We start from the raw sequence: 24374 nt of genomic DNA, 5'->3' as shown, positions 1-24374 counted from the left end.
TTTCAAGGAAAACCGGAATTTGGTTTGGAACTTTGGAAAGTGTCCGTTTGAATGTCCAGGATAAGAGGAATGTGTTAATGTTGGAATGGTTAGATTGTGGGAATTGTGCAACTTGGAAAAATGTCCCATTCATTTCAATGGGAACTTCCCGGAAATTTAGGAATTTTGGGAAAAGCGAATTTTTAAAAAAATGATTAGGAGCATGAATGTCCTAAATGAGCTGAATTGGTTGGTGTTGGAATTGTTTAAATCAGGCAAGAAATGTTGAAGTAGTAAATAGTATTAGGGAATTTCGGGAAAAGCGGGAATTTTTTTGAAAATGCTAAAAAATGTGAATGTTGTAAATGGTTGGTGTTGGAATTTTTTAAATCGGTCGAGAAATGTTGAAGTAGTAACATTTTTAATTGAGAAATGGTATTACGGAATTCATGGAATTTCGGTAAAACCTGGAATTTTTCCATTTCAAAAATTAATTTAGTTTTTTGTCCTGATTAAGAGGAATGATTTGACGGTGAAACGGTTGAAGTGGGTTGAAAAATGTGGAAAGAGTAGTCGCCAGAACAAAGGGTGAAAATAGGGCTTTGGAAAACCAGGGATTCTGGAAAGTCTTGGAATTTTTTTTAACTTGGAAAAAGGGAAGTTCAAATTTTCTGTAAGGGGTAATGTGTTGAAGGTGGAATGGTTTGAATTGGTTACAAACTGTGGAAATGGTGGAAGTTTGAAAAATGGCCATTTTATTTTGAATGGGAAAAATGTCCCGGAAACACTGGAATTCTGGGAAATCTGGGAATTTTGTCAAGGGAAAGCCCGGGATTCCCGAATAGGCTGAACAGTTTGAAGTTGGAACGGTTTGAATCGGGTGAAAAATGTGGAAGGTAGAGCACGCCAAAATCTGGAGAAGAAGAATAGTAATAAGTTGAATAATAAATAGATGAATTTTGGTGTAGAAAACCATAATTACAACTTTTATGATGTGGTAATTATGCAAATATTCATCTGAAATTAGATGACAAACTACAAATCGCAAAACAACGTCAAGCTAGTAGGAGTAGGAGGAGCAAGCCATCGTCGTTTCTGCGTTTTGATGCAACTGTACAATCCAGTCTTAGAGTGTCAAAAATATATATTTTTTATGGTTGTCTCAATTGCTCGTGTTTATTTGCAATTAATGGGTGTCTCAGAATAAAAGGCGAAGACTAGCGGGGATTTACTGCATCGTGAAACTGTTGGTTTAAAATGCTACGATGCATGTTGAACCTTTCTACCTAATTATGGATCCACTGCGGGCGTTGTTTAGTGGTAATAACCTCTAAACACACACTGATGTTTGGACTGGTCAGCTTTCAAGCGGGGGAGGAAAAAGAGAGAGAGAGAGAAAGAGTGAATCGTGACAAGTCTGTAGCATCTTAATGAGCTTCTCTGACCTTGACAGAGCAAGCAAAGGAATGGAAAAGACAGAGAGGGATGTGAGACGGGAGGCAGTTTAAAAAGGATGGATAGAGCAGAGCAATGAGATGGGAGATGGATGAGGATGATAGATGAGTGAGACTGAAGTTAAGGGGATGACGTTGAATGAAAAGAGGACATGATGGATAGTTGTACATAAGCGACAGAGATGACATTGAATACTGCATGCACTGTCATTGTTTATCTGTGTGTACCTATTGGTCCAGTGTGTTTGAAGAGCCTGATCCTTGTTGGGCGCTGGTAGGGCAGGGTTGTGTTGGTGCGCATGAGTGTGTGCATGCGAGTGTGCGTGCGAGTGTGCGTGCGAGTGTGCGTTAGCGGGCGGGTTGGAGGAGCCAGAGGAGCCTTGCGAGGGAGAGTAGTCCGAGTAGGTGGCTGAGGAGCCACTGTGGTTCAGACAGTGGAGCTTATCCACCTCCTCATCCGTAGACTCTGAAGAGGACAGACACACAGTTCTGTAAACATGACAAACTCTGCTTTACTTATAATAAGTGTAAAGGTCAAGATAATGTCTAAACATAAACTGGGGCGATTACGTATTCCATTCCCATGGCTGATTTTGTTATATTTACCTCTAAAAAAAGAAGTGAACAAAACCCGCAATACAATTTGTATGGCGGGTTTATTTTAGGAGAGAGGCCAAATAATTACAAAACAATTAGCTCAGCTAGCTGGTTTGTGTTACCTCTGGTTAACAAAGAGATTGATTGTGCCTCGATGGCTGTCATATCTTCTTATCCACAAGTAGTGTTGAATGGGTATTGTCGGATGGTAAGCTTGTCACTTCAATCATTGATTTGTTGTTCATTATTCCCTCGTAGTAGTAGTGTAAGCGTGCGTGTGTTACATGTTGTTTGCTGTGTGATGTTGCCTCCTTCTACTTGATATCAAGTTCATTTTAGTGTGGTGCTGGTTGTTGCTTTCGCTAGTAAAAAATATATTTTTCTGCATTGAACTTGCTGTGCTTCTGACGCTGTCACGTTGACATACAACCACATCAAAAGTACCGTGCCACGTTACATCGTGAAACCTATCAGTAACGGCATTGTAACATAACGTTCACAGACGTAATTAATTTGATTTCTCGTTACTAGTACAAGTAACGCCGTTATTAAGAACACTGCATGTTGATACCCGATTATTAAAGAACCTTCTTGTATTTTTTTTATACTAATTATACTACAAAAAAGCCAAAAAGCTTGGTTGACATCCATTCCATAAAGCTGGAATTGGGGTGGGGTTGGAGTTGCTCAATTTTCTTGTAGATTGATAAACATTATGTGTGATTTTTGCAAATAAAATAAATGGAGGGGGAAATTTAACATTTAATTTTTATTTTATTCTTGTTTGTATTTCTGTTGTTTTAAATTACATTTTATTTGCATTATAACGGTATTTTGGCTTGTGGTCATTGATAGAAATTTGACTATTTGAAACATTTCATTGTAAATCTGTCAGTTTTGTATTTGAATGCCCCTCCTTAAAGGGTAACTGCATTTTTTGGACTTTTGCCAATCATTCACAATTCTTATATAAGACAAGAGACATATGTTTTTCTATTTCTATGCATTCTAAATAGTAAAAAAATGTGATCAAAAGTCCGCTTAGAATGGAGCCTATGGGAGTCGTTCTATTCTGCCTATAAAAATGGTAAATGGTAAATGGGTTATACTTCTATAGCGCTTTTCTACCTTATATATAAAACCCTTAAAAACATCCAAAGACTTCCATTAAGGTGTTATATACATGATGTAAGTATAAATGTAATGTAGTAACAGACACATTTATAATAACATGTCATGTTTATGTATTTTGATAATTTTAGGCTTACGCGGCACATTAATTTTAAAAAACACTTTAGCTTTAACTTTAGCTTTAACTTTAGCTTTTTTCTTCAACAACATCACTGATTATTACTTACTGCAGACTTCATGAGGGCTAACAAACATAATAAAACATCACTTACTGTACAATGTCAGCTGTCATTAAGATGCTGACTAATAGAATCATGTTATATTTCCGTTTAGATGAAGAATGACTCATTATCCTCGAGATAATGTGTCTTTCTCGCCATTTCCGGGTCTCAATTGGCTGCCAAAGCTTGTCGGATTACTTCCTCATCCTTCTACTATCAAGGTGAGAGCCAATATTTATGATATAAAATAAACTTTCACGAGCACCGAGGCGAGGGAGCAGCTCATGTCAATATAGGCACACAAGCTTGTTATCGTGGCGCTGCTATACATAGTTTGTCTGCGTTAGCGCTTATAATAACACAATCACTAAGACTTGGTCAATATTCAAGTTACGGCATGTAAATGGAGTATTGGCGGCGCTTTTTGGATGTTTTTTTTATTTGGTTTTATGGGCAGAATAGAGGACCTCCAATTGTCTCCATTGTAAGCTGACTTTTATTTTTGTTTATTTACTATTTAGAATGCATTAAAAAAATACAAACCCCGTTTCCATATGAGTTGGGAAATTGTGTTAGATGTAAATATAAACGGAATACAATGATTTGCATATCATTTTCAACCCATATTCAGTTGAATATGCTACAAAGACAACATATTTGATGTTCAAACTGATAAACTTTTTTTTTTTGTGCAAATAATCATTAACTTTAGAATTTGATGCCAGCAACACGTGACAAAGAAGTTGGGAAAGGTGGCAATAAATACTGATAAAGTTGAGGAATGCTCATCAAACACTTATTTGGAACATCCCACAGGTGAACAGGCAAATTGGGAACAGGTGGGTGCCATGATTGGGTATAAAAGTAGATTCCATGAAATGCTCAGTCATTCACAAACAAGGATGGGGCGAGGGTCACCACTTTGTCAACAAATGGGTGAGCAAATTGTTGATCAGTTTAAGAAAAACCTTTCTCAACCAGCTATTGCAAGGAATTTAGGGATTTCACCATCTACGCTCCGTAATATCATCAAAGGGTTCAGAGAATCTGGAGAAATCACTGCACGTAAGCAGCTAAGCCCGTGACCTTCGATCCCTCAGACTGTACTGCATCAACAAGCGACATCAGTGTGTAAAGGATATCACCACATGGGCTCAGGAACACTTCAGAAACCCACTGTCAGTAACTACAGTTGGTCGCTACATCTGTAAGTGCAAGTTAAAACTCTCCTATGCAAGGCGAAAACCGTTTATCAACAACACCCAGAAACGCTGTCGGCTTCGCTGGGCCTGAGCTCATCTAAGATGGACTGATACAAAGTGGAAAAGTGTTCTGTGGTCTGACGAGTCCACATTTCAAATTGTTTTTGGAAACTGTGGACGTCGTGTCCTCCGGACCAAAGAGAAAAAGAACCATCCGGATTGTTATAGGCGCAAAGTTGAAAAGCCAGCATCTGTGATGGTATGGGGTTGTATTAGTGCCCAAGACATGGGTAACTTACACATCTGTGAAGGCGCCATTAATGCTGAAAGGTACATACAGGTTTTGCAGCAACATATGTTGCCATCCAAGCAACGTTACCATGGACGCCCCTGCTTATTTCAGCAAGACAATGCCAAGCCCCGTGTTAAATCAACGTGGCTTCATAGTAAAAGAGTGCGGGTACTAGACTGGCCTGCCTGTAGTCCAGACCTGTCTCCCATTGAAAATGTGTGGCGCATTATGAACCCTAAAATACCACAACGGAGACCCCCGGACTGTTGAACAACTTAAGCTGTACATCAAGCAAGAATGGGAAAGAATTCCACCTGAGAAGCTTAAAAAATGTGTCTCCTCAGTTCCCAAACGTTTACTGAGTGTTGTTAAAAGGAAAGGCCATGTAACACAGTGGTGAACATGCCCTTTCCCAACTACTTTGGCACGTGTTACAGCCATGGAATTCTAAGTTAATTATTATTTGCAAAAAAAACAAAAAACTTTATGAGTTTGAACATCAAATATCTTGTCTTTGTAGTGCATTCAATTGAAAATGGGTTGAAAGGGATTTGCAAATCATTGTATTCCGTTTATATTAACATCTAACACAATTTCCCAACTCATATGGAAACGGGGTTTGTACATCCATCGTCATGTCTTTCATAATAATTGTGAATGATAGAGACAATTCCAAAAAAAGTGCAGTTCTCCTTTAAGAGTATCTGTGCAGGCAGCTAAAACAATAAGTTGTCAGGAGACAGCATCAAAACCTTTCCAGGTTTTGAAGATCTCTCAAGAGAACTGGAACAAAACCCTTCTTGATTTGATTACAGAGTACAACAAATGTTGGTTGTTGATTGAGGATTAAAAACGTTTCTCATGTAATCATATAAAAATAAATGCATACCCTCTATATACATTATTTTGTTATTTGACTTTGACATTTATTTTTTCTGGATTTTTTTTGTTGATATTTTGTCCCTCTAAAAAACAATTATGGACAATTCATATCCTTGTTAGGGGGTAAACATACATAATCAGCAGGGATCAAACAGGTATATTGAATTCAGACATTCTGAGCAGCATTATAGTATTCCCTTACTCACAGTGCTCGGTGCTAAAACTAATCTGCGTAGCACCATGACTAATTAATGGACACTGTTACAACATGCCTGAAGCACTTTATAACAGACCAGATTAAATGTGTTCATGACTGATGTGTTTCAGTGGGATACGCCACCTTTCTTGTCCTTGCCAAGCAGCACCACCTTTGGTTTGTAAATCGGTGGCTCTACCAGGGTGGGCCTCATGTCAGATATGCGGATGTCATTGGGTGAGCCGCCCATTGAGTCCTGTAAGAAGTCAATCATAAGGTTAATCAGGGACAAGCATCACTGGACAGCCACTGTGGCTTTGAATAGAAAACTGTTGTGTGAATGATTTAGATGTATAGGTTTGCTAAATTATGTCTCTTTTAAATGAATACATTTGGAAGAAATGTGAATTTGTGGAATGACCAAAATAACATTTATGTCAGATAAATAGTGACTGCCTGCATTAAATAGCCAATTCTGCTGTTACTACTAGGGATGATGTTTGATAAGGAATTATCGAGTTCGAGCCTATTATCGAATCCTCTTATCGAACCGATTCCTTATCGATTCTCTTATCGAGTCCAGATAGGTTGTTGTATATGGGAAAAAAACACACAATATTTGGTTTAACAAAAGCTCACTTTTATTATATAAGAAAAAAATAAAATCTAATAAATAAATAAATATTGACTGCTACTCACCTAAAAAAATAAAATAAAATAAATAAATATTGACTGTTGTTACCCAAAGTATATTAAGTGGGATTTTTCAGAAAAACAAATATATACAGTAACACAAAAACAACCTGTCTCTGTGATCACTACATGTGTATAAATAATAATATAGTGTTAAATAAAATCAGTCCCTTGGGCACAAAACTGAAAATAATACAGCTCTCCAAAAAGTGCACTTCTGCTGCTATTTGACATAACTGTTTGTTATGATGCTTTGACATTTTTGCACTTTATTTCTTTATTGAAAGAAAATTCTATGAAGAGAAAAGTTGTTTGCAAATGTGGTTACAATGCTAATAAATGAAAAGTTAAAGCTAAAAAAAGAAATACACTTTATTGAGTTAACATTATTTCTTTATGGGGTAAAAATGTTATGAGCTAGAGAATATAACAACTACACTACCCAGCATGCAACGGGAGTTACAAGCATGCGCGGTAGCCCCGAAAAGTGTTGCATGTTGCCACGCTGTGAAAGTAAACGTCAAGAACTCAGCCAACACGCCTCGTCTGCATTATTTATAATTAGACAGACAACACATATACAGTGTGATTTTGTTTTGTTTACAAGGAAAGAAAAACAAAAGTTAAAAAAGGGAGATATGTTGTATATATATATGTATGTGCTGCGGTTGTTTTAAGAACGTTGCGACAGCTGCCGTAAAGGAGGTGCGTTGCTATGTTTCCGGTTGGTGGTAAAAGTGTTCGTCATGTGTTTTACCCTGCTAAAATCTCTCAGTAAAGTTATTCGATGGATTATAGCTTTTGTTTTGAACTTTATTACACCTTGGAGCGCGTTTTCCCGTCCATTGTTTTCCTGCTTTCGCTATCTGCGCCTAATGACTGAGCTACGTGACGTCATTTATTGTGATGTCCCACGGAGCATTTCTGGTCGGGACGGGATTCGAATAAAGAATCAACTCTTTTCCTTTACTATAGTGGTCTTGATAACGGGTACCGGTTCTCAAAAAGGGATTCGAGTCCGAGGACTCGGTTCTTTTCTTATCAAACAACCGGGAAAACCGGTTTCGAGTATCATCCCTAGTTACTACTGACTCTTGTTTTGTTTGGTTCCAGCATCCCATCCCCTGTGCTACAAATCAGGTACATGTGCCAGCTAAAGTGAAATAAATTTAGTCAAATTGTTTGATCTTGAGAAGACTGGCGCCATAGGGCAACTTCAGGTTAGTGTCAACTGGAATGAGCCAGAGTAGTGTCCTATTGCCAAACTGAAATGGGGGATGGTCACACTATGCATCATCTTTAGCAGATTTGCGGTCAGGTTTTGGAGGACAATATGGCACATGGCTCTTTGCCCAGACAATCTGGAACAGACCAATATCCTCGTTCATAGAGTTGACATGACGCCTTTCAATGAATGCCTTCAGGGCTGCTGTCAGAAACACGTGCACCAGAACCTAAACATGTTGCAAAACATTCTTGTAAACAATACCTTTAATATGATGTCACCATTCATCGCTAGCTGTAGCATTAGGTACAGACACCAGCACAACAAATTTAGAGTCAATCAAAAAATTATTAGTAACAATTCATGATCCTTTGCCAACTTCAATTCCGAAAACCTTTTGTTAATTTCCTCTAGATAGTCAAGTTTGATCGTCTTCTCGACGCTCTACCAGATCCCAAGCCGACCCCAGCAAAGGTGATCCATGGACTTAACCATTCAATCTGTGCAGTGTTTGTTTATTTAGTGTTGTAGACTTATTTTAGGGTGTGAAAAGTCGCTAATGAGATTTACAGTAAAAAGGGGATTATTTGCGGTTTACCTGACACATGAAACGGGATGTATTGGTGTGTGTGTGGGGGGGGACAACTACACCATGGACTGGCCCATAATAAGCAGATATTCACAACTGCACCATCAGTAACCCAATTTGAACATTTTTCGACTACGCTTAAGCCAAACGAAATAAACTAAAACAATTCTGCCAGTCAACATTCACCTGCAAACCATTTGGAATATTCGTGTGTGTGTGATAGAGGCACAAACCTCTGAGCTCTCTGTCAGGTCCTCTTTGTCCTTCCTTTTTGGAATGTCAATGCCAGAGTTATGCATCAGTCCCTGGTCCATCAACTGAGTCTGAGAGAAGTCCTGCATCTCTCTGTCTGTTACCTGATTAGCACACATTTTTATTTTCACATTATTAACGAAACACAAATATTAGAGTACAGTGAAACCTCCATTTACAAATTTTTGGATTTACGGACCACAGACCGAATAAAAATACACTTTAGTGTACAAACCTTGTCTCATTGTAAAAAACGTTTCATCCATCTCTGAAACGGAAACTCTGATAATTGCTCCTGATAAAAAGATCCCCCTGATCAAGAACTACCTTGGTGCTCTGGGTGCATCTGTTAAAAGCAGCCTCAGAAACCTTGGGGTTGTGTTTGATCAGTCAATGTCTTTGGAGGGTCACTGTCGTCAACTGACCAAAAACTGTTTTTATCATCTGAGAAATATTTCTAAAGTGAGAAATTTGTTGTTAAATTTGGATCTGGAAATTATCATTCACGCGTTCATTTCGTCTCGTATTGACTATTGCAATTCTCTTTTCACTCTTTTCAACAAGTCAATGCTAAACAGACTTCAGACTGTACAAAATGCGGCTGCCAGACTTTTGACCGGTGCACCCAGAACAGTCCATATTACCCCCATTTTATCCAGTCTTCATTGGCTTCCAGTCAAATTCCACATTGAGTGTAAAATTGTAGTTCTGACAGTCCGTGCGTTGCATGGTGGGGCCCCTCAGTACATCACTGATATGCTATGGACTCTTCAGGGCGCAGCCTCCGGTCTTCAGAACAGGGTCTTCTAAAGATCCCAAAAACTTGTTTTAAAACCCGTGGAGACCTGGCATTCCATGCTATAGCTCCCGGACTCTGGAACAATTTGCACCAGTCCCTCCGTGATCTTGACTGTGTTGACACTTTTAAGAAACATTTGAAAACTTCTCTTTTTAGTAAAGCTTCTAGTTAATGCATCTTTTAACTATCAATTTTAATCCACTTTGTATTCTTTTTATGATGTTGCCCCTGTTGTTTTAATTGAATTGTTTTATTTCACCTATGTTTTGTACAGCGCTTTGTGATTTTATCTGTGAAAAGCGCTTTATAAATAAAATGTACTTACTTACTTACTTACTTGTGGGTCTTGCAGCGCAATCATTCTGTGCCCGACAGCACAGATCGATCTCAAATACTCATTTAGTCAACATAGCAGTGCTGCTGTTAGCTGCTGTGCTACTTTCTGTACTTTTAAGTGTATTTAGGCCATTTTAAAATTGTTTTGTAGTTTTTCTAGATCAATATGATTTGAGAAAAAAAGCAATGGACTAGTGATTTGAAACATTTGGAAGTATCCACAGCGTTGTTCTGCTCCCCCTTTCGCTGTACACCATGCCAAGAAGATTGACCAACAAGGGAAAGTAAATTTTAATTGTTATACTTAATCATTGTTAAAGCTGTTAAAACTAAGGAGTTTATGGACTTCAACCTATGGGAGCACCACAGGGCTAGTGACAATGTGTGTGTGCGTGTCGGCAGTTTGCATTGTTTTTTGTGGAGAAATTTGCTTAATCATACAAACTTTTTTTTATTTACTAAGCCTTTTCAAGAACCATCGAAGTTCGTAAATTGAGGTATTTTTACTCTGTAATTTTGATGCTCATGCCTTTTGAGTGTGTGCGGGATTATTTGTGTATGTTTCCTACCTCTTTAGGAGGGAGGGGCCATGGTGGTTCATATTGTTCATTGCTGTGGTGTGTAAGTTCCATGTTCGTTCCTGCTGAGGTGGCAGTGCCGGTGCTAAGATGATGCTGGTGCCCATGTCCAGTGTGGATATTTTTACCCACAAGACTTTGCACTGACTTGACCATGTTTTTCAGATCTTCAGGATAGGGTGTTGGGTAGCGTTTGAGGTTTATCTCCACCTATTTAAAAAGAGGAACGGCCATCACACACACAGAGCGAGGAACATGTTTCATATTTACTGCTTCTTTTCTGATCTGAGATTACTAGTTAGGGAAATGTGTTACCAAAGCCAAGTGGAATAGTTTCTATCGTAATATTCAATTTAATTAATGATAGCCCTTTGAGATGCAGCATCTCGTTTTCAAGGGGGTCCCTACACAAATACAGAAATCATAAAACACAAAGTAGAATAAAATACAAAACCCAAAACCAGTGAAGTTGGCACGTTGTGTAAATCGTAAATAAAAACAGAATACAATGATTTGCAAATCCTTTTCAACCTATATTCAATTGAATAGACTGCAAAGACAAGATACTTAACATTCGAACTGGAAAACGTTATTTTTTGCAAATATTAGCTCATTTGGAATTTGATGCCTGCAACATGTTTCAAAAAAGCTGGCACACGTGGCAAAAAAGACTGAGAAAGTTGAGGAATGCTCATCAAACACTTATTTGGAACATCCCACAGGTAAACAGGCTAATTGGGAACAGGTGGGTGCCATGATTGGGTATAAAAGCAGCTTCCATGAAATGCTCAGTCATTCACAAACAAGAATGGGGCGAGGGTCACCACTTTGTGAGCAGATGCGTGAGCAAATTGTCAAACAGTTTAAGAACATTTCTTAACAAGCTATAGCAAGGAATTTAGGGATTTCACCATCTACCGTCCGCAATATCATTTTCAGACAATCTGGAGAAATCCCTGCAAGGCCGAAAACCAACATTGAATGCCCGTGACCTTCGATCCCTCAGGCGGTACTGCATCAAAAACCAACATCAGTGTGTAAAGGATATCACCACATGGGCTCAGGAACACTTCAGAAAACCACTGTCAGTAACTATAGTTGGTCGCTACATCTGTAAGTGCAAGTTAAAACTCTACTATGCGAAAGCCATTTATCAACAACACCCAGAAAAGCCGCCGGCCTCGCTGGGCCCGAGCTCATCTAAGATGGACTGATGCAAAGTGGAAAAGTGTTCTGTGGTCTGACGAGTCCACATTTCAAATTGTTTTTGGAAACTGTGGACGTTGTGTCCTCCGGACCAAAGAGGAAAAGAGCCATCCGGATTGTTATAGGCGCAAAGTTCAAAAGCCAGCATCTGTGATGGTATTGGGTATTAGTGCCAAAAGCAAATAATTGTATTCGGTTTTTATTTACAAATTACACAATGCGCCAACTTCACTGGTTTTGGGGTTTGTACAACAGACACAAAAACACACTGCTCTACCACTTCCACAGACCCTACATCACACCCACTCTCACACATTTACATAAACCATTACAGTAGATTACAATACAATATAGTACAACATCATGGCGCAAAATAATACAACTTCAAAATTAGAAACAAGAAGAAACTTGTTTGCAAATGGAAAAAATAAATTTGATTTAAAGATAAAAGAAAGATTTTTAAAGGCAAGCTATATTTCCATATACCAAACAGCAGTTATGTTAATGTGCAACTTCCATCCAACCAATAAAGAAAGGATGTTAAATGCTAATAAATACAAATAGACAACATGTAGACAACTGTACATACACTCATCACTCATACATACAGTACATAAATATTATACATGTACACGGACAGACAGGACACAAAAGTAAGGGGCGGACCTTGACCTTCCCGGAGTTGTCTTCTTCTTCTTTCTTGTCCTCAAAGTCGAAGGCCACAGTCATTCTCTGTTGTCTCTGCTCCTCCCACAGAGTCGGATTAAAGCTGTCGCTGTCTGATTGATAATCTGTACACACACAAAAGAGCATCAACTGAAAAAAAAAGTAAAACTGACGACGTATTTTTAAGTCAATTTAGTAGGAATTCATAGGACATCAACGTGCTGATGTGTGCGGTTATAAATAGTGAGAGGATTTTTGTTTTGTTTTAGCACAATATATGCATCAAATTAAAGTTTGATTAAAAAAGTTAAAACAAAATTCACATTACATTGCATTATTTAACCATTTAATTAATTATTGATTTAATTATTTCATGATTTCATTAATTAATTTATGATTTCATTATTTTTTTCACGATTTAATCAAATCTTGAAATAAATAATTACATTAAATCAATAATTGAATGATCAGATAATTTATTTTTAATTTAATTTAAAGTAAATACATTTACACATTTATTTATTTAATTACGTGCAATTAATTAAGGACACATTTAATTATTTAAAGATGTATTTATTTAAAGATGTATTTCTGTTTGTGAAAAAAATATACTGTCGAATTTCCGTGGAAAAAAATTCCCATCATCCCTGGTACAGAGTCCCGACCATAATGTTTCAAGAAGATATGTTAATTATTTTTTCAATTATGTTCAATTTGTTATTTTGCACCAACAAAAAACAAAAACAACATATTGGACAACTTACTTGTTATTGTGCAAAAAATACATACACTTAAATTTAAGTGTGGTTTCTAAAAAAAAAAGTGTCATCACGTGAATAATAAAAAAAAGGTTGTAATGGGGGGCCTCAAAATGTAATTATGCTTAAGGCCCCAATTTAGTCCCTGATCATATTACAAATGCCCCCCAACTCACAGACAAACACACACGCACGCGCACACTCTCTCTTTTATTTGTTACCTTCTTGAGACCTCTGAAAAATGCCTCCCTCTTTAGGAGCCCCCTTTTTAGATATGTAAAGATTTGTATTCACAAAATGAGTTGGAATTTCACAAGAAAAAGGTCACAATTTCACAAGAAAAACTTAGAATTTTGGCAGTATTATTGTAAAAGTCGTAATTTTACTCAAAGCAAGTCAACATTTTACAAGAAAAACTGAACATTTGTGCAATATTATGATAAAAGTTGAAAGTTTACACAATAACAGTCGCAATTTTACAAGAAAAGCTTCACATTTTGGCAATTTTATGAAAAGAGTCATAATTTTACTCGACAAAAGTTACAATTTAGAAAGAAAACTTAAAAATGTTGGCAATATTATAATAATAATCGTAATTTTCCTTGGCAAAATTATGACAAAAGTCATCATTTCACTCAAAAAATGTCACTGTTTTACAAGAACAACATTACATTACATTACAACACAATATTGTGATAAAAGTCAGAATTTGATATGACAAATGTCACCATTTTGCATTAAAAAGTAATAATTTTACTTAAAAAAGTAATAATTTTACATAAAAAGTAATAATTTTATAAGAACATATTGCAATATTACAGAAACAGAAAGAATATGAGAAATTGTTCCCAATTTTATAAGAAAAAAGTCGACACATTGTGAAAAAAAGACTGCTTTTGGTTAATTTTTGGTTGGTAATTGGTTTTTAACCTTCATTATTTACTTCAAGTTATTACAGTATGTCTCTATATACAGTATATATTTATTTATTTTTTAAACTAATTTTGACCAATTCAATTTCTTACACACACTTGTTATTACATATGTTGACCAGAGGGGGAGCACTTTTAAAACCGACACACAGCCAATTTTAAAAATCCCTCCTTTTTGGGACCACCCTAATTTTGATCGATTTCACCACCAGGGGTGCAAATGAGACATTCTCTATTAGATGCAGTGGTTTTCCGCATTGGGACCATGATTTCGGTCCTAACTTGTTCACCGGTCCTCATATGGGAGGTACTTTTCCTTGTTGATGTCTCAAGAAGGGTAGACACAGACGCAGACACACACGCACAAATGGCTTGTACCCTCATCATGTCGAGGTTGTTGAGGAAACATGTAGTTGGTCAAAACCTTCTGTTTGGTTTCAGGGTGGGCTTCTGTCTGCAGGGGAATCAGAGCCTTGGACTGCAAAGACACACATATGACAATAATATTAAAATCCCAGTAAGAACTGTCACTCATTTTGGTCCTGCTTTTGGAGCAATGCACCCACTCACTGCTGTTGACTCTCCTTTAAAGATATGATCAGGACTAAAGTCTTGATGGTAGTGCTGTAAAACTATCGTGCTTCATTTTACTAGACTCAAGAAAGAGGGTAATGTACCACTTAACGTGTGTATTAAAGGGGAACTGCACTTTTTTTGGAATTTTGCGTAGGGTTCACAATCATTATGAGAGACAAAATTACAGATGTATCATTTATTTTTATTTTTTTTGCATTTTAAAGATAAAAAAACATCTGTAAGATGTGGCTAATGTAAGTTCTTTGTGTTACCTTCAAAGTCCTCTAAAACAACTTCAAAAACCTCCATCAACGTTGTATATACATGTTATAAGTATGTATGTATTGTAGTAACAGACATGTTCACAACAATATACAGTACAGGCCAAAAGTTAGCACACACCTTCTCCTCATTCCATGAGTTGTCTTTATTTTCATGACTATTTACATTGTAGATTGTCACTGAAGGCATCAAAACTATTAATGAACACATGTGGAGTTATGTACTTAACAAAAAAAGATGAAATAACTGAAAACATGTTTTATATTCTAGTTTCTTCAAAATTGCTCTGATTACTGCTTTGCACACTCTTGGCATTCTCTCGATGAGCTTCAAGAGGTAGTCACCTGAAATGGTTTTCACTTCACAGGTGTGCTTGAAGCTCATTGAGAGAATGCCAAGAGTGTGCAAAGCAGTAATCAGAGCAAAGGGTGGCTATTTTGAAGAAACTAGAATATAAAACATGTTTTCAGTTATTTCACCTTTTTTTGTTAAGTACATAACTCCACATGTGTTCATTAATAGTTTTGATGTCTTCAGTGACAATCTACAATGTAAATAGTCATGAAAATAAAGAAACCGCATTGAATGAGAAGGTGTGTCCAAACTTTTGGCCTGTACTGTATATGTACAATATTTACCGTATTTTGGTAATTTTTTCCTAGGCGGATTTATTTCAGTGCTCATAGCAACGCACTTCCTACTTTCTTTAACAAAATTGCGTTCGTACTTCCAGCAACAAACTTGTGTTTGGTAATCTTTGGACAAGTTAGGATTCACAACCATATATTTTTTAATTTAAATATACGGAAGACACTCTACAGGTTACAGAAGCTGAAGAAGTGGGGCTGTGTGAAGCTTGCTAAGATACAGTATTCCGACAGAAATTTGCTTCTGCTGCACTGAAAGGCACACAATGTTTTTTATCGATGAAAAGGCTTCTTGTATCTGGAGAGGAAGACACTGTTCAAAGAAAATGCATCACAACTAAAGACAAACTGCTGGCGCTCAAACCCCCTGCAGTGATAAATCTTGTACCAAAAATCAACTGGAAAAAACATCCCTGGCCAGCTTGACCAACCGGACAACTGTTTATCGAGACGACTAAGTCACTATAATATTGATCAAGATGCATGTAGCGCGTCATGCTTGTTAGTCCAACTACTGCACATAAACTGTTGAGCGAGCTCTGTAAACAAAACATGAAATGTGGGTTAATACTTTACAGACACTATAATATGAATGATTGTTTTTCAGTACAGATTGGTGTTCTATTGCATGGTGTTGTGCAATACAAACTCAAAAGCCAATCAGCCGCTGGTGCAGAAACTAGCTTACTTCTTGCTAATGCCGTAGCATCCCGTCGCAAGGCGATGTGTTGCTAAGCTAGAAAAACAGTTCCTCTGTGTTCGCTCTTACAATATCAATGTCGCTACAGCTTGATTATTATACAAGTTACGTAACGTAAATGAAGTATTGTTGATGGTTTCTGGATGCATTTTTAAAATGATTGAGAGGCAGAATAAATTGCTCCCATTAGCTGCAATGTTACCTGCCTTTTACAAGTGTTTTTAATCTTTAGACTGCAAAAAAAAAAATCTCTCACAACGACTGAACGAACAATATTCCAAAAAAAGTAAAGTTCTCTTTCCACACCTTTAACATCATGTCCATTACAAACAAACTTTTATCCACATTAATGTGCACCTGCTTTTGTGGTATTAAATTGGTCGACTGTTCCGTCATGTTTTTTTTGTACTCAAATATTCAATAGAGCACCAATGCCTTCCATACTGACTTATTTGGTTAACTAGCCTGTAATTGCTGGTTCAACTTCACATTTGTGCTAGCACAACAGTAGCACTACTTAGACAAATATATGTGGGATTTTAAATCTTTCTGTGGTGCACATGGGTTAAGTGCGTTAAAATTGTTAATCAGATTGAGAAGGATTATGCATTAGCCCTAATTGATACACTTCAATTATCAAATCAACTAGGGGTTGGTGCCCCCGACTATTGATTCTTCAATTTCTCGGAGGTCCTCTGGCACCGACAATGGTGAAGAGGTGTTTAGCCACGTTGAAACAGCCTGCCGGACAGCCTTAGGTCTGCAGAGAACGTTGCTATTGAAAAAAAACTTAACACTATAATTTGTTTACAAGGCAGAAATAACCAGCTACCTGTTAACATCCAAAAGCTATTTACAAAAAGGGATGGAGAATATAACTTGCCTGGAATATCAAACTTTAAGATCATAAGAGTGAAGAACAACCGGAAACATTTTTGTGTCTCTATGCAGGGTGTAAAACTCTGGAATAAATGAGGAATGCAGTTGAAAGAATGTACAAATTTCAACAAATTCAAAAAAACATTAAAGGAAAATTCTTCTGAAATGTATAAACAAGAATCTACGACTATAGGACATTTATAAACCATTACTGTCTTTGTATTTGTTTTGAAATCTGATTGATCGTCATTGTATTTGTGAAGCATTGTAACCATTTAAGTGAGGGGTGTCAAACTCCTTTTAGATCAGGGGCCACATGGAGAAAAATCTACTCCTAAGTGGGCAGGACTGGTAAAACCACGGCACAATAACCTAAAAATAAAGACAACTTCAGATTGTTTTCTTTGTTTGAAAATAGAACAAGCACATTCTGAAATTGTACAAATCATAATGTTGTTTTTTTTACACTTACATGTTGCGGTTTTAGTATTCAACATTGTATTGTCGTTATTTATATATTCTGAATAAATGATGTGATATTGTTCATCAAACTCATTGGTGTTAATTTTCAATCTATCAAGATAAAAAAAATTACATCAAAATCAAATTACAGTATGTTATTTATGTAGTTTGATCATTTTCCTCGACTGATGTACTAACACCATGTGGTTTATTTTGTACATATGTAGCATCATCTACATAGATACAAAAATTGCTATTGCGATATCCAGTGGACACATTTAAAACAGCTGTTTTGTTCATTCAAAAATTTCAGGTTCATTTTTATACTTCGCAAAGTCATCCCGCGCGCCGGATAAAACCTGTTCGCGGGCCTGATCCAGCCCTCGGGCCTTACGTTTGACACAACTGATTTAAGGTGATATGACCATGGGGCGGGAATTTACAAATTGTTCTTCTTCACACTCCTTTTTGGGCTGAACAGTAGCAAAGAAAATTAATTTTTTAAGAACAAGGTGTAAATGTGGATGTTACATTTGGGTTGTAAATATTGTATACGTATCGGCTCGAAAGAAACAAACAAAAGGTGAAAGGCTCACCAATTTCAATCAGGCTTCTTATTAAACACTTCACACTTCTTTTATGTTCTATTTTTTTGTTGTTATTTTTATTACTACAGTTAATCTTACTATTTTATATTGATTGATTTATTAAATAATATTTATATTTACTTCATATGAAGGGCCTACAGTTTTAGGAATTGTCCACTGTCGATGAACAGCTTGCATACTTCCAAGATGGCGACAAATAAGGAAATTCATGATTATTAGGTTATAAATGTACACACTTTGCTAATATGCCAGCATACAACGCTAGCATGCTAACATGGGAGCAGTTAGCATACTTCCAAGATGGTGCCAAGTAACAAAATCCATTATTATTAGGTTAAAACGTACACGTAGCTAGCATGCTAACGTCCTCAGCACCATGAAACATTTTGTTATTGTCAATGTTGGTGTGTGCAAGTGTTTTCTTTTCGTATTCTTCCTTTTTAGCTAGCGTAAAGCATTTTGTGTTACAACTAGGCTGTGTAAGTGCTATCAAAGTTTTGATTGATTGAGTTTACCAAGGCCAATGGTCTGGAACAGGGGTCGGCAACCCAACATGTTGAAAGAGCCATATTGCACCAAAAATAAAAAAAACCTAATCTGTCTGGAGCCGCAAAAAGTTAAAAGCCCGATGTAAGTTTTATAATGAAGGCAACACATTAAGTTAGTGTCTCAGAGAGTGAGATAACTCCTGGAAATGACTGGCTTAAAACTGCCTAAGGTATGATGTGTGTGTCCAAGTTAAAGGACAGGACAGGCTGTCTTCTTCTAATGGATTTATTACAATCTTTGCAAGCTAGGTAAAGTTTGCTGTGGTCTGGAACAACATGGTAACATTTGCTGTGGTCTGGAACAACATGGCACACAATCAGAAATGCAGCCAATATTACATACAGATAATGTGTCATGAGACATGCAAATATAAATTAAATACACAGAGGACAAAGGTAAAGGAAATTCAATGAACTCAAATATACCTACAAACGAGGCATAATGATGCAATATGTACACACAGCTAACCTAAATAGCATGGTAGCATGGATTATTAGCACTCCACGCAAGTCAACATCAACAAAGCTCACCTTTGTGCATTCACGCACAGCATAAAACGTTTGGTGGACAAAATGAGACAAAGAAGGAGTGGCATAAAACACGTCTTTCTGTGGCAGCGACGGAGAAAGTTGTACATGTAAACAAACTACGGTGAGTTCAAAGACCGCCAAAATTAGTAGGACAAAACGGCGCTTGACAAATACTCTCATCAGTGAAGCATGTTTGTGGGCTTTCTAACAATTAGGAAGGTTTGTGTCATGTTTGTCCTCTTACAGAAACATTATTAAAACAACAAATATATTTTCCCCCCATCTTTTTCCATTTTTGAAAAAGCTCCAGGGAGCCACAAAGCCTAGGGCGGTGCTAAAGAGCTGCGGGTTGTTGACCCCCAATCTGGGAAAACCTGAGAGCCCGGACCTGCAAGTTTGTTTAGTTCAACAAAATGTGGCTTATTTGTGGCAGGTTTGTTGGCTGTAATGTTCTGTGTGGGAGAAATGAGAGTTACCTGATTGTCAGAAAGCCAAAGAGCTGCCAGGTCCTTCAGCTTGGTAAAGGTGAACGGTAGATTCTTCAACCTGACAATGAGAGACGAGGGAGGGGAGCACAAATGGGAGATTAAGATGTTTCCTGTGCCCACGTACTGTACAGCCCGCAGAGCACGTAACCATAGCAACTCTTGTTGCCACAGCAACTGCAGCCAGTAAGAGCAACTGGAAAATCATTGATAAAAGTTTCCTGAAGGAGTGTGTGTATACCTGTTATCACTAAGGTTTAGGACCCGTAGTTTGGTCATCTGTCCGATCTCATCGGGAAGGAACTCCAGTTTGTTGGAGCGCAGCGACATCACCGTCACATTCTTACAGTTACCGATCTAAACACACGTAAGTTGCCCCATCAGTTCATGCAACATTACGGCACTAAGGAGGTTAATAAGGTCACCTCTCGGGGAAGTTCTACCAGAAAGTTTTCATCAGCTGCAAAGGTCCTCAGACTGTGCAAGTAGCCAATGGTTGGAGGCAGGGACTCCAGCTCGTTACAGCTACAGTCCAGTTCCTCCAGCAAGCTGAGACTGGGTGGAAAACATGGCGAGAAACAGGGAGACACAGAGAAAATGGCAAAGAAATAAAGCAAATCATTCTGCAGGAGTACACTCTGAGAGTTCCTACTGTGTTGTGTCGTTTAATCCTAACTGCTCTTCTGCTTTGTGAAACATGTCCAAAGACACATCCTGTGATCGTTGGAAAAAAGAAGGGTCAAATATTTGTCTTGACAACATGCGGCGACTGTCCATTATTAAAAAATAGAAGGACAATCGGGAGACTGGCGCACGTGATCCAAATCCACCGTCATCAATACAAAATCTTGTAGCTCTGATAGAAATAAATGTTATATTGCAAAAGCTTGTAGGAACGATGTCATGACATTGCTGTAATCAAAGCTGAAGGCGGTTCAACAGTATTTTTTGGACCATTGTAGTCTCTCGAAGGGAGGGCTGTCCAAATGTTTTCCAAGGATGCAGGGGCCACTTTGTACATTTACTGTAGATGCTAAAACCAATCCGATATCGGTTGTCACTTGCCAGTCACAGTCGGACATTAAACTTTTCTCCACATAACTGAAAAATTGGCTTAAGGAAAATCAGAAGTGTGAGCACTAGAACTGGGTGTAGTATGGGCCATTGGGGCCAATTGTTTTCAATGTGTTTTTATTTTTTTACTTGTCTTAATCCTTTTGTATGTGTTTTACACTTTTCTCAACTTTTTTTTAAAAGCCTAACCAGGAACAAGGGTTGCAAATTAGCCTGTGGCTAGGAGTCCTATGTACTTTGACATTGGTTACCTGTGGGTAGCAATGTTTAATTGTACAGTCCCTGTCAAATAAATACATAAATTAAAAAATTAAAAAATTGCTACATCATGCTTCAAATATCCCGGCTTCACTACATTGCAGATTTTTATTCTAAATATTTTGGGCCTGGATTATTCAATTTTTTCAAACAACTTTATTAATCCCTGAAGGGGCAATTCAATTTGAGCAGCAGGTTGTCGTGGTTCACAGAGCCTACATGGCATAAGTAGTATAAGTACAGGAGGAAGGGGATTCGTATGGCCCTATTTGTCGGAGTTTACCTGACACATGAAACGTGACGAATTGAGGGGTTGCACTATCCACTTTACCCGCCATATGGCAAAAGTGTTGAATATCTTAAAATGTGTTTTGTGGCAATTCCCACTTTGACCACAGCGTCAGTTGCTATGTAGAGTGGCGCTTTCCATAATTTTTTGCAGGCGGCATTGCAAAATGATTAACCCCCCCCTTCCTCTCACGTGAGAGCCACCCAGGAAAAGGGTGTCTCATTTTCTATTGTATATGTTTTAGCAATCAATGAATATCTTCACCAAGTGGGACTTCTGTTTTCGGGTTGATAGTGTGGGTTTTATGGGTAGACAGACTACAATATACAGTGAAGTTGACTCATTGTGTAAATCGTAAATAAAAAAAAATACAATGATTTGGTAATCCTTTTCAACCTATATTCAATTGAATAGACTGCAAAGACAAGATACTTAACGTTCGAACTGGAAAACGTTGTTATTTTTTGCAAATATTAGCTCATTTGAAATTTGATGCCTGCAACATGTTTCAAAAAAGTCAGCAAAAAGATTGAGAAAGTTAAGGAATGCTCATCAAACACAGGTGAACAGGCTAATTGGGAACAGGTATTTGGTTCTGCATACACCAGTTATGTACAGAAAAACGGAACAAGTGGTTGTCAATACTGACTACTGACTTGCTAAACGTGGCTGTTTAGGCACATGATATACTATATACTATGTACTGTATAGGATTTGGCCATATATGTCATGGTCAATGTTACATGTACGTATATGGACATTAACAAACTATTTCAATTATTTAGAACTTCATAATATCAGGGGTGAAAGGCGAACTGCACTTTTTTTTAAATTTTGCCTATCATTCACAATCATTATAAGAGACAACAAGACAATTTTTTTTTTTTTCCCGCTTTCTAACATATAAAAATCGGCTTGTTCTAGGTGGCTAACAATGCAGATAATGGGAGCAATCAATTTGACCTCTAAATCACTTTAAAATAGCATTCAAAAACCGTCAACAATGCTGCTTTTAATTTCCATAATCTGTATATTAACCAAACTGTAGCGACATTATTATTGTAAGAGCGAACACTGAATAACTCTTTTTCTAGCGTAGTAAAACATTGCCATGCTACGGTATTTGCCGTAAAAGCTACTACGGAAAGAGATAAGCTCGCTTCTTCGTCAGCACGAGACGCATTTGAGTTTGTAACGCAAAACACTGCGATATGACACCAATTTGTACTGACTGAAAAACATGAACAATCATTTACAGTATCTGTAAAGTATTAACCCACATTGCATGTTTTGCTTGTACACAGCTGAGCTAGCCAGACAGCGTATGTACTGTAGTTGTCCTAACACGCTTGGCACGCTGCGTGTATCATGATCGATCGTGACTCACTCGATGGACAGTTGTTCATCTGGTCCAGCTGGCCCGGGATGTTTCCTGTTGATTTTGGGTAAGCCCGCCATTTATGTCGAACTAACTTGGCTCCAAGTTTCATTTTTATAGCGTCAAATCGCGTTTCCCTCTCTCTACGGCAGGGGTGTCAAAGTCAAGGCCCACGGGTGAAATCTGGCCCGCAAATTAATTATCTTTGGCCCCCGGGATGATATTTGATTAGTATTAGAACCAGCCCGCAGGCCACAGCCGCCTGCTGCTGTTTTTGGAATACTCCATCAGCGTTGGCGCTAGGAATTTTCAAGTCATAAAATGGGGGTCCCACAATACATTTCTGGGGTCCCACTTTTTTGTAACCTTTTTGAAAACAAATGATAAATGTATGCATTATCCTGTTATATCTCGCATTCTATATTGGGTTTTGGAAAAAGGTTGTCATAAACGTTACCTAATTAATTAAAATAATAATACAAAAGAAAACACATTTTTATCCATATGTAAATGTATTCAGTTATAAACAATAATGAACTTTCTTCTTTCCTTCATGCATCTAAACATTACCGCTGCCTCTATTTTTTTCTATATTTTTATTGGAATATTTTCAGTATGTTTGTAAGACAAAAAAAACAATATGAAGTTGTCTTTATTTTTTAGTTTTAATGCCATGATTTTAATAGTCCAGCCCGCGGTTGCACAGATTTTCTTCCATGCGGCCCCTGAGTTAAAATGAGTTTGACACCCCTGCTCTCCGGGCTTCCGTCTGCTCAAACGTCTCACTCTTTCTTCGTGCTGGCTTCTATAAGCAGCAGGATATTTACCTTCAAATGTATTAGGTTGTAAATCCTAATTAGTCCAAAAATAGTTGTCTTCGTTGTCTGTTACCAAGTCTGCCATGATTACAACACACTTGTGTTTGATTCCAGAAGTAGGAACACACATGTTGCCAGAAGTCAGACGTGTGCTGCTATGGAAACAGAAATCAATCCGCTAAAGACATTAGTCCCGGAAATTATTAAAATGATCAAAATACGGTAAATATTGTACATACTATATATAGTTATAAAAATGTATGTTACTACATTATATATAAACTTGCAATGTGTACGCAAAACATTAACGAAGAGTTTTGAAGTTGTTTTACAGGGCTTTGAAGGCGACAACGGTGACTCCTATTAGCCACATCTTTCAAGCGTTTTTTAATCATCATTAAAATCGTTAAAAAAAAAAAAAGACGTGTGTTCTTGTCTCTCATAATGATTGTGAACGACAGGCAACATTCTAAAAAAAGTGCAGTTCCCCTTTTAGGGGGACAATGCTGACAACACAGCGGCTCATTTTGACACGACTGTATCTTCACCGCGACAATCAAATTGACCAACTTTTGACGGAACAACTCTTGGATAAACTTCATCTTAAACGTTTGCCTCATCAGTAACAGATCTACACCTTAGTGAGACTTTGACACGAGAAATGACAAAAAACAACAGCAGGACCTACTGCAGCACTTCAGTCTATAAACAGCTGCTTTGACCTCAGCGATGCGGAATGACAACGCAGACAAGCAATGCTAACAACAAAGTTAGTGATCGTAGCTGCGACTGTCAAGTTGACCAACGCCCGTGGTTTCAGCACATGGTAGCCCAGTTGTAACTTAGAGTAT

The 24374-nt window shown here is 37.6% G+C and overlaps 1 protein-coding gene across 13 annotated transcripts in view; it reads right to left on the bottom strand.

Moving 5' to 3' along the window:
• The window catches only part of LOC133635227 (leucine-rich repeat-containing protein 7-like), a 149722-nt gene that overhangs the window by 52213 nt on the left and 73135 nt on the right, over positions 1–24374 (bottom strand). For 11 of the 13 annotated variants that reach the window (XM_062028155.1, XM_062028156.1, XM_062028158.1 and 8 more), the window contains 9 exons: positions 20132–20261; positions 19948–20063; positions 19698–19767; positions 14367–14466; positions 12299–12423; positions 10418–10636; positions 8695–8817; positions 6099–6210; positions 1662–1899 (listed from right to left, as the gene is read on the bottom strand). In XM_062028155.1, the coding sequence (XP_061884139.1) occupies positions 1662–1899; positions 6099–6210; positions 8695–8817; positions 10418–10636; positions 12299–12423; positions 14367–14466; positions 19698–19767; positions 19948–20063; positions 20132–20261 (1233 nt within the window). The remainder of the gene's footprint in view (positions 1–1661; positions 1900–6098; positions 6211–8694; positions 8818–10417; positions 10637–12298; positions 12424–14366; positions 14467–19697; positions 19768–19947; positions 20064–20131; positions 20262–24374) is intronic. The other 2 variants (XM_062028151.1, XM_062028153.1) reach the window with 1 other exon arrangement.

Source organism: Entelurus aequoreus, linkage group LG19 (genome assembly GCF_033978785.1).
Source record: "Entelurus aequoreus isolate RoL-2023_Sb linkage group LG19, RoL_Eaeq_v1.1, whole genome shotgun sequence".
Classification (NCBI taxonomy): Eukaryota; Metazoa; Chordata; class Actinopteri; order Syngnathiformes; family Syngnathidae; genus Entelurus; species Entelurus aequoreus.
The sequence above is the reverse complement of the archived record's forward strand: the minus strand, read 5'-3'. Positions and strand labels throughout refer to the sequence as shown.